The following is a 17,143-nucleotide window of genomic DNA, read 5'->3' on the forward strand; positions in this document are numbered from 1 at the left end:
CATCCGGACAATCCACCAGTGTTTACTGAGCAGTTACCATGTCGGAGCTGAGATTCCTTCCCTGGACTCATGGGGCTCTGTGTTGACGACAGACAATACAGACGTTTAGACAACAAATACTTTGGCTCTGGTTTTGGTAGGTTGTAGAGGAGGAGAAAATCAGAGGACAGTGAGACACAGGAACAGGTGGACATCCAGCACCACTGTGATGGGTGTGGGGGGACCTTCTGGAGAAGGTGAGGCCAGGACTGGTGGAGGTGAGCACCGGCGTGGTGTGGGACGGCCCCCTCGGCCAGGACGAAGGCGAGCTGGTCTAGGAACTGGAGTAATCAGGGACTGCTGCACCCTGGCCACACAGGGTCTAGTGCACCCTGCACGTATCCCTGGATTTTGTCCTTAAGGGAAGAGGATAACTTTCAGGAAAGGGAAGTACGTCACACAGCTGTGTTGAGGTGGTCCCCGCTCCGCAGGGATTGGACTGCAGGAGGGCTGCATGGTGATGATCAGGGATAAAGCTCCAGCATCAGTTCCCCCCTAGGTGGCGAGTGGGCCAGCATTCTCAGTGGCTTATGAGCATTTCTCAGGTAACCCTTACACAAATCCTACAGCAAAATACATTCACAACTGAATGGGGTGAGTCAGGAAGACTTCTTTGTCATTATCATGGTCTAGGAGGTTTGGAACAGAGTCTATGATGTAAAAAATTGGCTCAAGGATTTCCCCTCAAGAAGACACAAATGTGGTAATAACCCAGGTTGTGTGTTTTTCTTCAGGGGGGAGGTGGTTAACGTGGATGAGTTTGGTTTGAGGTCGGAGGTAGTTTTGCTGGCCCCGTGATGTTGGGTCCTCAGCTCATTCTCATCATCAGCCTCCTGGAATGTCAGGTGGAGATACCTGGAATTTACTTGAGGGCAGGTGGAGACCTTGGATGGATTTTTTTTTTTTTGCAGAGGTGGGGCCCGCCGTAGATCGAGCTGGGGCCATGAGTAAAATACCTCTGCGGGGCGGGAGGTCCTGTTGTGGAAGAGCCCGGAAGGAGGCGGGCGGGGTCGCCCCACGGCCTCCTGAGTCTTCACCTGAGCTGGGCCAGGTGCTGGACCAGGGCCGTGGATGAGAAGGGCTCAGGGACAGGACTGTTGGGTGGGCTCATTGTCTGTGAGGTGGGAGAGACTGAAGAACTGAGGGCTCCTCCGCTGTGCGCCTTGCCTGTCTAGAGGGGCCAGTGGGGCTGTCACAGGACGCATGGCCCCAGGGGAGGAGACGGCTTGGGGAGGTGTTTATAATACTGTCAGCCAACACACAGGGAAACCGCCAGCTCCCCACTGGCCTGGATGTGGCTTTGTCTCCTCCTCTCTGATGGCCTTGTTTCCAGCAGCAGCAGCACCTTCTTATCATCCCACTCCATCAACACCTCTGAGTCATTTCTGCCTCCTGCGCACCTCTTGCCAGCTAGATGTTAACTCTTCGCCTGCTGCTGTGGACCGTGTCTGCATGCTTTGGGCAAAGCACGATTTGCAGACATGAACTGTGCTCTTTGTTTGCTTATCTGTTCATCAGTGACGGGCATTTGGGTTGTTGTCATTTTCTGTCCACTGAGTATAGCTCAGTGCACACAGTTCTGTGCACACACTTTGAATATCTGTTTGCCACTTTTTCTTTCTTTCATTGTGGTGGGAGCACTTAATATGAGATCTACCTTGGGTACGCATTTTTGTGCACAGTGCGGGGTTGTCAACGATGGGCCTCTAGTGGCACAGCAGGCTTCTTGATCTGTTCATCTTGCATAACTGAACATTCACCTAGAAGTGGAAGTTCTAGGTCACGTGGTAATTCTGGGTGTCCCTTTTTAAGGAACTGCCAAACTGCTTCCCACAGTGGCCGAACCATTTCATATCCCCACCAGCAATCTGTGTATGTAAGCTCAGATTTCTCCATATTCTCATCAGCAATTGTTATTTTTTTTCAAGTTGTGGTCGATCTAGTTGGTTTCAAATAGTATCTCACTGTGGTTTTATTTGCATTTCGCTAATGACTAAGGCACTGAGCATCCTTCCATGTGCTAGCTGTCCGCTTGTATGTCTTCAGTGTAGAACTATCTACTCATGCCTTTTTAAAAACTATTGGGTCATTTCTTGTTGCTGAGTTAAAGGTATTTTTCACAGTTTAGGATAACTGTACTCTGGTTAGATGCGCAAGCATTTGTTTCAAATTTTATAGGTTGTCATTCATACTGTTGATAGTGTTTTTGATGCACATAAACTTTAAGATTTGGTGAAATTTAGTTCATCTACTTTTTTCTTTTCTGCATGTCTTGTTATTGTCCATCTAGGAAAAGACTGTCAAATTCAAAGTGGTGACTACTTACTTTATGTTTTCTGTAAGAGAATGTTAGCTCTTATACTGATCCATTTTGAGCTAATTTTTGGACGTGGTGTGTGTAAGGTCCAGCTGGGTTCTTTTGCAGGTGGATGTCCAGCTTTCCCAACTCCATTTGTTGAAGAGACTGTTCTTTCCCCATTGAATAGTCTTGACGCCTGTTAGAAATCGCATGTGTGGGTTTATATGTCAGCATTCAATTTTATTCCAAACATAAGTGTGTCTATTCCTTGCCGACAGCACACTGTTCTGATATCTGGGGCTCTGTAGGGAGTTTTGAAATCAGGAATTGTGCGGCGTCCAACTTTGCTCCTCTTTTTCAAGAATTTTTTTTTTTTTTTTGCTTTTGTGGGTCTTTTTACAATTACCTTGACTCAGAGAAATGGCTTTTTTAAAAAAAATCGGCAGAACTGGCCTTTTGGGTCTGATAGGGATCGAACTGATTCTGTCGGTTGCCTCAAGAGTGTTGTCACGTCCACAGCAGTAAGTCTTCCAAGCCAGGATCCTGGGACGTCTTGTCTTTAACTTAGGTCTGTTCCAATTTCCCTCAACAAGCTGACAACGCAAACTGCTGTGTGTGAGTTTTGTGATTCTTTGATAAACTCGTTCCTGGGTATATTTTTCTTTTGGCTGTTGTTATGAGCTGACTTTGTCTCCCTAAATGACGTGCTGAATTCATCAGCCCCAGTCCCTGCGAAAGGGCCTTTTTGGAAGTACAGTCTCTGCAGAGTCATCGAGTTAAGACAGGCCAGGGCCTGATTGGTGCGAGTCCTCATCCAGTGTTTCTGGCGTCCTTAGAAGACGCAGAGAAGGGACACACGGGGAGGAACGCCAGGGGAAGGCAGAGACACACGAGGAGGTGTCGGCCACGTGGAACTGGAGGAGAGTGTGGCGTGTGCTGCCACCAACTAGGAGGTGCCTGGGCCAACAGGCACTAGGAAGAGGCAGGAAGGATTTCCCCCTAGAACCTTCAAGGGTTCGTGGCCCTCTGACACCTTCACTGTGGACTTCTCATCCAGAATTGTAAGAGAAGAAATGTGTGTCGTTTCAGTCTCCCCAGATTGCGGTAATGTTACAGCTGCCCCAGGAAACGAATTCAAGGTGGAAAAGCACAGTGTTTGCAAGACGGGGCTCTGGCATCTGGCAGGCCGGGCTCACTTCTGGACCTTTACAGTCTGTAACTCTGAGTCTCCCCTGACCTCGGAAGCTCAGCTTCCTCGGGTTGCTGGCTGCTGAGTGCCACAGGGAGGGCATTGGTGATGCCTTCCTGAGGTTGTGACCGGACCCGGTTACTGCATTTCAAACCCCACACAGCTGCCTGCTCCTGGTGTCTGAGGGGGATAGACATTACTTTGGAGATATTTCCGTGGGGATGCTGTGAGACTCAGCACCACCGTGACCCAGTCCTGGTCCCTGTGGTACCTCTAGGGGACCTGGTATGGATGGGGCCCGTGGGGGGAACACAGGCTCATGTCCAGCATGAGGACAGAAGCAGGGAAGCCCCTGCCCTGTCCCCACCACCTGCAGTGACACTTTCTGTTGGGGCATTTGCAATGCCCATGGCCATTGTGCACATGCAGTGATTCGGGGCAGTTGTCTGATCGTGGCAGGCCAGTGTGCCTGGTCATGCTGGAGCTCAGATCATCCCCCTTTCTCCAGGTGTCATGGTCACACGCCCAGTGCTGTGGAAATGAGGCCAGCACATCTGGGACCCTCGTGCTGGGAGAGCCTTGGAGCAGATGGGAGCCTGTCTTCAAGGAGCCCCAATTTCTTCTCTTCTCCAGAAGGAAGTTGTGTAAGGGAAGGAACTACTGACTGTGTTGTGTCAGTTATTTCAGAGTCTGTCATTGGAGGCTTTCTTCTGTAGGAACCTCTCCACCCCCCAGATGTCATCTCCATTTCGGATGACAACACCTGGCTTCGGGGATACTGGGTCTGTACTTTGAGCTCGAATCTCCAGTAAGTTTCTATCTGGGAGTGGAATCCAGAGAAACCTGACCTCAGTTGGCAGCTCCCCTGCACAGAGCTTCCTGCTTAAAATTGCAGAGACTGGCGTACGATGGGGACCCGGACCATGAAGCTGGGAGTGAGGGTCCTGTCAGCTGCTCAGGACGGTGGTTGGTTGGATTGGGTTGGGAGGCAGTGGGGCTGAACAGGCAGATTCTTAGGGCCAGACCCATACTTGGTTTAGATGCCTTAATCCTGGGTGTTTTAGGCAGATTACTTCATGAGACTTAGGTCGTCTTTACAAAGGGGGAGATGACCCCCACCTAATAGTTGCGTGGTGGGGACTCGGCAGTGGTGGGTGCGCAGCCCCGCCTTGGGCACGGCGGCCAGGAGGCACTCAGAAAGTGCCGGTCTGCGCCGCGGGGCGCGCAACCAGGTAGCGAGCTGGCCTCGTGGGTGGTGAGCTGTGGGATCGGACAGGGCTTCAGCTGGCCCAAGTGCTCTGAAGGTGCCATCTTGACATTTGAACACGGGGACCTGCTTTTACATTTTGCCCACAAATTATTATCCATGCCCGCCTCTACAGTTGTGCTTTTGTACTTGATTTGCTCATTTTAGTTTGTCATTTCCTTGTTATGTCTCAGTTGTGTGGAGTGGAAGACAGGAATCCTTGTACCAGGGAACTGAGAGAGGGGCAAAATTTAAAGAAGTAAAAGGAGAAGGGGGCAGGGGAGGATGTTGGCTTGAGTTACAGCAGATTGCAGTGCGCGTGTGTGTGTGCGAGCGTGCATGTGTGCATCATAAATTTTTTTTCTGTCTATCTTTTCATTTGCAATCAGCTGTTCATCCATACGTTCTGTGAAATTATATCTGCAAAATCAACTGTATTTCGTACCGTGTCACATGTGAAAACTAAAGTAGGTGTGAAACACGTGGATCCTGTCCTCTGGCCCCTCTTACTCTGGGAGTTGTGTTGGGCAGCAAACAGAAAATTCTAAAACATACGTTTTCCACGATGCCATCTATTATGTTGAATCAATCCTTGGAGGTTGTAGATGAGACAATAGAGAATCATAAATAGTCTGCACCTCATGGAAGGTTGACCTTGAGGCAGTGATGTGTGAGGATGGAACTGAGAGCTGTGGAGGGTCTTGGCTGAAGTAGGCGGGTGGTGAGAATTCCACAGAGAAAAAAGCGAATAGATGAATGTCCGGGGTTGGGAGGTTGCTGGCTGCTGAGTGCCGCGTGGGCTCTGGCCGCCCTGGGATCTGGGCTGGGCTGGCTTCCCTGCGGCCCACGCCGCCTCATTCAGGCAGTGCAGGGCGGGGCGCACGCGAGTAGTTGATGTTAGGTGGGGGATAACAGAGTCAGAGAGAACAGATTCACAGAACGTGACACACGGAATCCCACAGGAGAGGGAACCACTTCTCTCCGCAAGCACTCCTGCCTATCGAGGGCCAAACAGAGGCCAGGCGTCCTGACCGTGGTTCCAGCCAGAAGCGGGTCTGTCTGTGATCTGCAGTCATTGCAGAGAGGGTTACAGCTCATGTTTGAATGAACCCCCACGTTTATATTGGTGATGTCCATCTGAGTTCAGATTCTCGGTTTCTGGTATGTTCAGGAGCCCTCATGGAACCAGTTTAAATTCTGCAATGCGTGTCGTCTGGTGTTGGACAAAGAGTGTGTTCAGAGGCCCAGTTTCTTACCTGGGCGGCGGCTCAGGCCGTGCTGATCAGGCAGGTGAGGTCCCGTTGTGTGGCAGACACGATGCCAGCGTGGGATGTGTTTGCTGGGACAGATCAACAGCACTTTGTTGTAAATGCGGTCACGAGTACGGGGTGGCAGCTATCACCAGCCTCCTTCAACCCCACCTCACTAAATTGTACGAAAATTAGGAGAGGCTGCAGAGCAACGAGCACCACGTACCAGTAATGAGGGGCAGACGTGAGTCTCCAAGTGAAGGTCAGGAGGGACGCTGCCAGGGCTGCGGCAGCCCCTGTGCCTTCCGCCCGCACAGCGCGATCCGCCGCCTGATGCGCGACGGCCGCGGGGGTCAAGTGGGACTGCGCCTTCCTCTTGCTACAAACTGGAAGTTTGAGTACGTACTGTCTCCTGTCGAGCTTCCCGTACTAGAGTAACCCTGCATGCATACTCACAGGGTTCTTGTTTGTTTATTCCCCGCCACGCTGGGAGACTGATCTGTACGACGGCAGGAGTCTCACTTTGTGACTTTTCCTGCCATGTGAAACTCCGCTGCATCGAGCGCCCGGCCGTCATGCTTGGCGAGACCGTTCTCTGTGACTCTGTTCAGTGTGCACGACCCCGTCACCGGTATTCCCGCGCGTGTGTATCACGGTCATGCACACGTTTCCTTCTAGGCTGTAAACCTGCAGGTCGGGGCTGTTAACTGATCCTTGTTACTTGCTCTCCAAATTGACCGGCCACTGTGTACTTCTGCCCGCAAGCTGCTGTTGCTCAGAGCGCGCAGGGTTTTCTCCCGCGATTGGTATTTCCACTGTTCCCCCTCTTGCCTCTCTTGTGGATGTGCTAGAATTTTGGCATCATGATTGCACTGACGCTGTGGTATAACTCTGACGTGGAAATGATCTTGGCCTTCAAGCAGCAGGAAACATCCACGCACAATGAGGTAACCAGGGAGGTGTGCGGCATCTGGGTCAGACACCCTTATTCAGGAAGAGCGACTCCATCCTTTACTTCCCAGCCGCCCCTTCAGGGAATTCACATGAGCACCTTGAGGCTGGCCGTGGAGACGGTATTTACACTACAGAGACAACTGCTACAAATCTGCACTTTTTAAAAAGTTGTATATTCTTGAAGCCTGTTTATCAGCACACCACCTGGCAGTCATTTCAAACACCAGGGTCTTCCTTCAGTCTGATGCTGCTTCTGGAGACCCTATCCCAGGTGTCATCTGGTGAGGAAAGAAGGACTGAAGGGTCCACAGAGGGTTTCAGGGAACAGTTCTGGATTTATGTGCCCCAACTGGACCCTACTATCATCCATTTATTCAGCTGCTTAAACCGTATTCTGTTTCTGAGCGATGGGATGGAGGTCAATAGCACACACCAGTGAATGTGGGCATTAAAAATAAAGCAAAATATATTACACGAAAGTGGACCAGGACCCGCAGGTGTGTAAGGTGCGGACACAGCCCTGCCGTGTGGCATGTGCCCCACGGCACAGGGGGCGAGGAGCCGGGGCAGTGAGGGAGAGTCACAGCGGCGGGGAGGGGAAGCACCACGGTTTATGAGAGGAAGGTCCTCCCCAGGACTCCCCCGCCCCGCTCCTGCACCCACACCGCGTCTCTCCCTCCACGGTCTCGGCAGGCAGTTCGCGCATCGTCCCCTGCAGACTCTCTTCCAGGACCTCCTGGGCACATGAGACCATTTCGAGGCTCTACCGCGCTGGACGGTGCGTCGTTCCCTCTGTGTTTACCTCCTGGCCGCATCTTGGGCTCCTCCAAGGTCGTGTCGAGCCTGAACCAGCAGGATCCCGAGGCCCACCAGGATCAAGGCAGCCACACCCATGCGGATGAGATTCCCCACTGTGTAGTCCTGGGGGCGTGAGCCTAGGGATTGCGCACAAAGAGGCCACTGAGGTCAGAGCAGATCAGAATCACCCCACAATCCTGGATGTCCACCCAGGGCACCCGCCTCCCCTTGCCAGGACGTGACCCTTGGAGCCCAGCCCCGTAGCTGAGAATTTCTCTGCTCACCACTTGTGGGGGCTGACGTGTTTTGTGATGGGTGGGTGGTGTCAGCTGCTCCTGAGAATCACACAGTGGGGGTGAGTGAGGAGTCGGGGAGACACAGCCCTTGTCCTGGGGTCTGTGTTGTCGGTGCCCCCAGTTCTCACAGCACAACTTTCACACGGCCCTGTGACGTGCCCTGTCTCTGCCCGGCCAGGCTCCCTCTGTGCTCCTTTCATCCATTTATTCTTTTATTAAATTATTCTTCATGCAGTTAGATATATTAGAGTGAGACATACACACACTCTTGCAAATACCTATTTTCTACAAGTGGTGTAACAGCAACAGGTACTAAAAGGCTTATTCCTGCCTTCTCGGGGGGTGAAATACATGGGAGACCACAACCAACATGGCAACATACGAGATGGAAGATACAGAGTTTTGGACAAATATCTGTAGATGTTGAAGTGGAGGAATAAGTGTGGTGTTTATATATGAGGTATATACTTACCTGTAGATAAAAGATACATATTTACGTGCATTTTTATTAAAATGTGTTACATTGTATATATTACATGCAACACATAAGTACACATGTATCCAGGAAACACTGAAGTTACACGTCAACGTGTGCATCTGTATTAAGCTCTGGACCCACGTATAGACTACATACGTGTGTGTGTCTCTATATGGGCAGACACGCAGGTGAGACAGGGAGGAAACTAATGCATATAGAGCTGGGCGGGTCAATTCCTTGAAATAAACAGGTGGTAAGGAGGCAGGTCTCCAGAAAGGTCTCAGCAGTAAGGAACCAGGCCATGCCTGTGGGGCTTAGGGAGGGGGACAGAGGAGAAGGGGGCTGACATTCGGCACTGAGCGCATTTGAGACACAACAGCGTTTACAGGACAGAGGAGGGAGGCCCCCATCATCGTCTTTCTCTGTCTTTTTGCACAGATTTGTTTATTTATATCAGCAAGCATTGCCGAAAAGTTCTCAAAAGAGGAGAGAGCAGTAAAAGTGCGCGCACAGGAGCAGAGCAGACAGGAGCGCACACAGACGTGCTGTGCTGTCCCCCCCGCGCCCCCCCGGCGACCCTGCCCGGGCCCTGCTGAGTCTCCGTGCACCAGGAGCAGAGCGGCAGGAAGGCCCCCGGGCGAGCGCAGGAGGGCCGTGCAGAGCAGAGCCCGCACACGGGACGCTTCTCTATAGGACAGTGTCCGGGGAGCTGGGACCGCAGAGGCTCGGGGTCTGAGATGGAGTCGTGGGCAGGGGGGCTGTGTCCCCCGTAGCCTCTGTGCTGGCCCCGTGGAGGCCGCTCACTTGGCCCGGGGCGGGGTCGGCCTGAGAGAGCCCAGCCTGGGGCTGGCGGCCAGGAAGCTGGGGGAGGGCCAGACCCCTGGCCTTGAACAAAGCATATCTTTTGTAGCCAACATCAGAGCAACACTGGAGGGTCAGGCTCTGTCCAGAGATCACAACAAGGTCCTGTGGGGTGAGGAGGGAGGGCTTCCCAGACACACCTGGGGGAAAGACCAGCCCTGGATTGTAGGGGCTGGTCCCTCCCATAAAGCCTTTCCTCCCATCCTGGCCCCCAGGTCTCACTGTCTCTCACACTCTGTGTCTCTTACCAGTGAGCCCCACAATGTGGCCAGACTGCACCCCTGCCTATGGGGCTCCCCTGGGAGCAAAGAGCCCAATAAATAATCTAGAGCCTCAAAAATTATAAGAGGCCAGGATGGGACTTCCTCACCTGAGACCTGGAGATCCAGGGGGTCACTGGGGAGTGACAGCAGGTAGGGGTCACTGCTGAGTGAGCTGTAGCACCTGTAGGTCCCCCCGTGGGCTGCAGTCACAGGACTCAGGGAGAACTCGGCCCGGTACTGCCCACCTTGGAACTTTGATCTAAGACGCAGCGGGGGATGGGCTGCCCCCTCCTTGGACAGAAGGAAGGTGTCCCTCCAGATACTTGACTGACACAGCAGGGTCACATTCTCTCCTGAGGCCACCGTGGGGCCCGGCTGCACCGAGAGGGAGGGGGTGTCACGCAGCCATCCTAGAGCGAGGAAGGGGTGAGGGGCTGCCGTCCCACCTGGTTCTCAGCTGAGACTCAGCAGGGCCTCTCTGAGGACCCTCATCTCCTGCCCACCCCCTGTCTCTCCCTGTCTCTCCCTCCTCGGGGGCCCCACCCCCTGACCCAGCATCATCCCTGTGGCTCCCCCAGCAGGGCCTGTGCAGAGTCTGGGTCCCTGACTGACCCGCTGGCTCCTCACCTGCCACCAGGATGTCCAGAGGGTTGCTGGGGGCCGACCACTCAGAGGAGAGGTTGTGTCCCCCGTAGCATCTGTACCGGCCCCCATCAGAGCGAATCACCAGGCCACGGGGGAAGTCGGCCTGAGAAAGCCCAGCCTGGGGCTGCCAGCCAGGGCGCTGGAGGAGGTCCTGTTCCCCCTCCTTGAACAAAGCGTATCTTTCGTAGCCGACATCAGAGCGACACTGGAGGGTCAGGTTCTGTCCCAAGGCCACAACAGGGCCCTGCGGGGTGAGGAGGGAGGGCTTCCCAGACACACCTGGGGGAAAGACCAGCCCTGGGTTGTAGGGGCTGGTTCCTCCCATAAAGCCTCTCCTCCGATCCCAGCCCCCAGGTCTCACTGTCTCTCACACTCTGTGTCTCTGGTCTAGTAGCCCCCGTCCACCACCCCCTACCCTCTCACATGGGGCTTCATCTGAGCAGGGACCCCAGTAACCAGTATGGAACCTCCAAAGGAATATGGGGCCAGGATGGGACTTCCTTACCTGAGACCAGGAGCTCCAGGGAGTCACTGGGGGCCGAGCACACCTGGGGTTTGCTCCTGTAGCAGCCATAGCATCTGAACGTCCACCTGGGGCTGGGGGGCACGGGGCCCACAGGGAACAGGGCCTGGGTCTGCCCGCTGGGCTGTGGCTGTGCGTCCAGGGCCCCGGAGGGCTTGTCTTCCCCTTCCTTAGTCAGGATGAACCTGTCAAATCCCTGCCATGAGCCACACCGGAGGGTCACGTTCCCTCCTGAGGTCACCATGGGGCTCGGCAGGGCTGAGAGGCTGGGTTTGCTGTAGGCTCCTAGAGAGAAGGGGCCGCTTGTTCAGTGGGGCTCACGGCTCCCTCACCTCCCCCAGGGCTGGGCTGTGAGAGGGACACGGCCCTGGGAGCAGCCCCCCTTCCTGAGGGCAGAGCCCGAGGCTGGGACCCCTGAGTGTCCTCTCACCTGTCATCACCAGCTCCAGGGGGTCACTTTGCTCTGACCAGCCAGTGGGACTGAGATAGTAACAGCGGTATCTCCCTGTGTTGTGCTCTGTCATGTGTGGGATGGAGAACGTGGCCTTGTCCCCAGGCTCCAGTGGGGGCTGTGTGTCCCAGGGGCTTTTGCTTCCCTCTTTATCCAAACGGAACTCCCGGGCCCCCAGGGTCCCCTGACACCAGATGGTCACAGGGCTATTCCAGGGGATCACAGAGCCTGGCTCAGCCCAGATGGTGGGTTTGGGGAGGGTCCCTGGAAGGAAATCAGAGGCTTGGTCACAAGACATTCCCACCCCCATCCCCCAGCTCTCAGCCCCACACCCCCAGCCTCCCCATCCTTCAGCCCAGAGCTGTTGTTCCCCATCCCCATTTCCCGGAGAGGGGCTGGCCCGTCCCCACAATGAGGAGGTGGGAGCGGGGACACCTGGGCACAGACTCACCTGCCTGCACCTGGGTCCTCACGCCCACACTCAGCCCTGGAAGAGAGGTCCCTGTGAGAGAGTCGCCCTGAACCCTGAGCAGAACCTCCCCTCCCCTGAGCGTCCTGAGCCCTGGGGTCTCCTGACAGAGCAGGCCTGGCTCCCAGACCAGGACCGCCCTCCCCTCCTCAATCTCACCGAGACAGAGCAGGGCCGTGAGGGTGGGGGTCATGGCGCCTCCTCACTGTGGTCCCGGCTGTGCAGATGCAGGAGATACAGTGCCCTCAGCACACAGACCTACAGGGTGTGTCCACTCAGAGGCTGGTCCTCCCCGTCACGGGGCTGTCACGTCAGCAGCCCCACGGGAAGGGGAACTGCCCCTTCCTGAGAGCCTGGCTCTCGTTTCCGTGACAGATCAGCAAAGAGACCCGGTGTCTTCCTGAGGCGCCCCTTGCAGGTGAGGGTGCCCAGGCCATGCCCTTCCCTCTCAGAGCCTCCGTGTGGGGCCTGCATCGTCCTCAGCCGTCCATCAGCACAGCCCTGCGGGGTCCTCACCATGGACCCGGCTCACCTTCACATCTTCAGGGCAGATGCAGGTTCCTGCTGGTCTGCAGACTTCAGATCAGCAGAGACGCACGTCGAACGTCTAACTACAGCTCAGTGGAGGTCAAGGGGGCAATGAGCACAGAGGAGAAGCACCGGGAAATAAGGGCAGGAAACACGACTCCTCTCCTGTCCCCAGAGTGTGGGTTCATTTCCAGCACTGCCCCCATCACTACTTCTCTTTTTCTTGCAACAGCGTCCACCCCACCACCTGGGAACAATTCACGGAGTCCTCCCTGCCTCCTCGGTGACCTTGTTCCTCGGGCAGAATGTCCTCCTCATCCCCTGGTCCTGCCTATAAGCTTTAGAGGGCATTCATTTGGGTTAGAGGTCTTACCTTGAAGGAAAACAGATCTTTATTTAAATCTATACCCACTGCTCGTGTAACCTTGAGCAATAATGCCCTTTCTGTGAGCCTGAGTTTCTTTGTTTGCATATTGTCAAAAAGCCCACTCCTCAGAGTGAGTGTGGGCTCAGTGATGCCAGGCTCACCGGAGAGTCAGTCACCGTGAATTTCCAGACTAGCTGCTGACCGGAGCGGGCTGCGACATGAGAGGTCGTGGGCCCAGACTCCACGTAAACTGAATGATGGTTGCGCCCATCCAAGAGCTCTGGTGTGCGCCTAACACTGACAAATACTACTTATAATATTTGTGCAATACGTTGCCACAGATAAATGCAGAAAAAGAGGAAGTTCCCCAAATGGAGAGGGAACCAGAGTATACAACAGACAACCAGGCTGAGTGGCCTCTGAGGGGCCGGGGTCATGAAGGGGTCAGAGGGAAGAGGTTTCCATGTCTAGGGACGAGAGGGCCCCCAGGTCCTCCCAGGTGGGGAGGGGTCAGGGCTCCAGGTGAAGGGTGAACCTGTGGCCTCCCCTTCCCCTGTTTCTGGGTGGACACTGGGTTATCTCTGTGCACTGACCCAAGCTCCTGGTCAGAATTGAGCAACGTCCCCCGTGTGGCAAGAAACAGACTCAATGCAGTGTCGTCAGCCATGGGCGTCTGCCCCACGTGTGGGAGTGAGGCTCCCACTGGACCATCCCTGATGGCGGAACGCTGAGCAGATGCTAAGTCTGAGACAGCACACCCCGCCAGGCAGGAGGGGGCCGCACCTGCCTGACTCCCAGGACAGCCCTGGGAGAGACCTCTATGAGAGGTCAGGTGTGTGAGAGGGAAACCTCCAGCAGGAGTGGGCGGCGCAGAGTGACCCTGTTAATGGCGGACCTTGCTACAGACAACCATCTGCTGAACAATGGGGGTTGTCCTCTGCAAGGAATGGGATCAACCGGAAAATAAGAGAGGTATTTTAAATTAAGTGTGTTTAAATAGCTGAAAAATAAAGGGAGGCAAACATCGATTGTTTTACAGAAGAACGGGCAGTTTCTGAAAAGAGTTAGAAATTTTAGAGATGAAACTTTCAGTAGAACCAACACATTATAAAATTCACCCCATCAAGGACAAAGGAGCTGAAACCGGAATACAGCATGGAGGAAGGTTCCAGAATGCTGCAGAGAGTCCAGAAATGGACATCCGGGGTGCCTGGGGAATAGGCCGCGGGGGGCCACCTGCAAGTTATCTCCTGCAAGTGTCAGAGGCAGGAAGCTGGGGACGTCCAGCAACAGCTCAAGAGATAAATAACTGAACGCTTTTCAGAGTTGAGGACAGACCCGCTAAGTGCTAGGACGCATGCATTTACAAGTGACGTCTCTGCTCTGTCTTGACCCTTCATGGTGAAGCAAGGAAATGAAGGGTAAGTTAGAAAACGGACAAATCCTGCACCGAATTGTGCGCTTTAAAACGGTAGTTCTATTTTTTGTAAGTTTCAACTAAGAAAATTCAAGGGGAATTTGCCTGGGGCCCAAAAATGTCCTGAAATTACTTCCTAAGGAAAATGCAAATTACCATCAAGAAAATAATGAGCTCCTGGGACCAGACAACCGCCTACCAGACGATACTGGAGAAACACCTTCAAGGGATTACTGGCGGAGAACTGAATACTGAGCTGAATTACTTGTTATGGGACAAAACTGAAGGGTCGTGGGGGGCAAATCCCTACGTATGGGGACCCTCAGGGCACCGCACCTGACCTGTCGGAGCCGTGTCTCAGCGGTCACCCCGGCACGCCAGGCTGCGTCCTCATGAGAGATGCGGAGGGCCTGGGGGGCCGGACCTCTTAACCACCGGCTGTATCTTCCTGTCCTCGTAGTTGAGTCGCACGTTTTATCTGAAATAAGAAAATGATTCCAAGTGACTTGGTAGAGAGAACGGGAGTGGAGGGAGGCCTTCCCCGAGGTGCACGTTCTTGGACGTTTTATGGTTTTCGCGCTCGGTGCGAGGAGCACTCAGGGATGCAATGGAGAAAGGGAGACGCACCAGTGAGAAAAAAATGGCAGAAAAGCTGTGGAAAATCATGCAAACACACACTTGCACATACAAACGCACGTGCACACGCGTATGTATGTGAGCACTCGGCTCAGGTGAAGTGTGGTTAGAACACGGTCTTCTCTGAAGGAGGAGGGTAACGCGTCGTTGCTCAGAATACAGACACTAAACGGGGCACCTGCCTGCAGTTAGACCGGGAGTAGCTTCCGGAGTGCCTGGCGCTTGGCGCCCCTGTCCCCCGGAGGGGCGCGGCAGTGCTGGCGCCGGGCGCTGGCCCCTGCTCCCGCCCTCAGAAGGACAGGTGCCAGGGCTGGGCACCGCCTCTCAGTCCCGCAAATCCTGCCGGCTGCCGAGAGCCGCCGCCCCTGGTCCTCGCTCTGCGCCGCCCCCACGTGTGCCCGCTGCAGGTGAGCCTCGCGGGCAGCGTCCCGGGGGCCCGGGGTGTCGCGCGTCCCTCGCTCACTCCGCTCCGAGGGACGTGGGGGGGGGGGGGGGTCCCGGGCGAGCCGAGTGCACCTCTCGGCTCCGCGCCGGGCCGGCCCGGAGGGGGGCTCACGGGGCAGAGTGAAACTGCTCTCTGTCGGCTTCACGCTGCTTTTTCTGGGGTTTACGCCCATCCGAGGTGTTGCAGCTTGTTAGCTGGATGCTGGGGCTCTCGTAAAAGTTATCTGGCCCAACTGTCTTTTCGTCCGAGTTCCTGTGGGGGGACGAGGGCTGGGCGTTCCTATTCAGCCATCTTGCTGACATCGCTGGAATAAAACGTTGATTAAAATTTCTAGAATGCGTCCTAGCGAGACCAGAAATGGGGAAATGAAAAAGGCAGTTAATAGACGCAGGAAATAAAATGAGAAGGGTCAACGAACAGCTGTTGCAGTCTTAGAACGAGCAAGGAGAGTGATGTTACGCGGTACTTGAGGAGACCGCAGACCTGGAACACTGCGCCTCCCCCACTGCAGGCCATCGGGGTCCCCTCCCCTCAGGGCGCGCACGTTTATTTCTAACTCACCTTCCAGGGACTCTGTAGCCCTTTGAGGGTCCACAGTTAGGGATAAATTTGCGCTGAAGCTCCTGGCTCTTGGTGCGCTTTGGTGCAATACTGCTCCAAGGAACGCAAATAATAATAATTGTATTTGGTATTTTGTAACCAATGCATCACGTCATGTAAGCCTCGCAACTACTTTGTGGAGTAATATTTGCTTTTTTTTTTTTTTTAAATAGAGGCAGAAACAGCCTGGGAATGGAAATGTGATTTATCCACATTCAACACGCCAACAGGTAATTCTTTTAACAGAGCCAGATGGTTCAAACTCCCAGTCCTGTGCTTGTTACTGAAACTTATCGCCATGATGTCTCTCGTGCTATGAGGTGGCGGAGCTGTGTGAGCTGGTGGTTTCTGTGCGGAGTTCACTGAACCCGCAGAGTCTCAGGGGAGAACAGGGTGTGAGGACTCGCTAACTGGAGGGTCTTTAAGATCCTCTGCTGAGTCAGCTGGGTGCACGGTCTCTCCTGGACTCACGTGGCTTTTCTTGAGGGCAGACCCCCATTTGGGTGAAATTATGTCCCTGTTCAAGAAGAAGTTGTCGGGTGAGTCTCATTCTGAACGTGACCTTAGTCTAAGGACAGACCCTGCCACGTCTCTTACGTGCCCTCTGATGGCCACAGGGAGGATGGCTTTCGGCTGGAAGAAAAGTGCCTTTGGAGGCCTGAGGCATTTCCCAGACTTCCTCCGCAGTCTCCACCTACATTCAGCCTCTCGCCATTGAACATGATGCCGTCTGTAGGCTTCTGTGGATGTCTTTTGTCTGGTGGAGGAAGTTCCCTTCAATACTAGAGTGCCAAGAGTTTCCTTTTGTTGTGTCTTTAATCACGAATGGATGTTGGATTTTGCCAAATCTTTTTTCTCTATCTATTGATATGATCGTGTGGTTTTTCTTTTTTAAACTATCAATGTGATTCTTCGATTTTTGAATATCATACTAACCTTGCAGTCCTGGGATAAGCCCCACTTGGCTGTGGAATAGTATTTTAAGAATACATTGTTAGATTTGATTTGCTAGTATTTTGTCGAAGAGGGAGATTTGCCCGCAGTTTTTCATTTTATTTTGCTTTAGTATTAGAGTTTGTCTGGCCTCCTAGAAAAGAACATTTCCTCTTCATCTACTTCTAGAAGAAATTGTGTAGAATTATTGTTTTTACATGTTTTCTATAATATGCAAGGAAAACCATTTAGGCGTGGAGATTTCTTTGGGTAAGACTTTTTAAAATTTAATTTTTATTGAAGTGTAGTTGATTTACAATATTAGTTTCAGGTGTGCAGCAAAGTGTTTCAGTTATACGTATACATACATTTATATATATATGTTTTCAGATTCTTTCCCATTATAGCTTATTACAAGAAATTGAATATAGTTCCCTTTGCTGTACAATAGGTCTT

The 17,143-nt window shown here is 53.6% G+C and overlaps 2 protein-coding genes across 7 annotated transcripts in view; one reads left to right on the forward strand and one right to left on the reverse strand.

Moving 5' to 3' along the window:
* CDC42EP5 (CDC42 effector protein 5) overlaps window positions 1-17,143 on the forward strand; it is a 92,996-nt gene that overhangs the window by 20,527 nt on the left and 55,326 nt on the right. For 3 of the 6 annotated variants that reach the window (XM_064489869.1, XM_064489865.1, XM_064489870.1), the window contains exon 3: window positions 15,928-15,984. The gene's annotated coding sequence lies outside the window, so the exon portion shown is untranslated. Of the gene's footprint in view, window positions 1-13,497; window positions 13,629-14,088; window positions 15,117-15,927; window positions 15,985-17,143 lie in introns of those variants that run through there. The other 3 variants (XM_064489871.1, XM_064489867.1, XM_064489866.1) reach the window with 3 other exon arrangements.
* Window positions 7,814-17,143, reverse strand: part of LOC105105504 (uncharacterized) — a 28,301-nt gene continuing 18,971 nt past the window's right edge. Inside the window, 11 exon segments of the mRNA XM_064490025.1 lie at window positions 7,814-7,912; window positions 8,060-9,550; window positions 9,781-10,083; window positions 10,301-10,597; window positions 10,824-11,126; window positions 11,272-11,556; window positions 11,744-11,779; window positions 11,921-12,050; window positions 14,904-15,171; window positions 15,266-15,406; window positions 15,716-15,805. Coding sequence (XP_064346095.1) covers window positions 9,237-9,550; window positions 9,781-10,083; window positions 10,301-10,597; window positions 10,824-11,126; window positions 11,272-11,556; window positions 11,744-11,779; window positions 11,921-12,050; window positions 14,904-15,171; window positions 15,266-15,406; window positions 15,716-15,805 — 2,167 coding nt within the window. The 3' untranslated portion in view covers window positions 7,814-7,912; window positions 8,060-9,236.

The sequence above is a fragment of the Camelus dromedarius genome, chromosome 9 (assembly GCF_036321535.1).
Source record: "Camelus dromedarius isolate mCamDro1 chromosome 9, mCamDro1.pat, whole genome shotgun sequence".
Classification (NCBI taxonomy): domain Eukaryota; kingdom Metazoa; phylum Chordata; class Mammalia; order Artiodactyla; family Camelidae; genus Camelus; species Camelus dromedarius.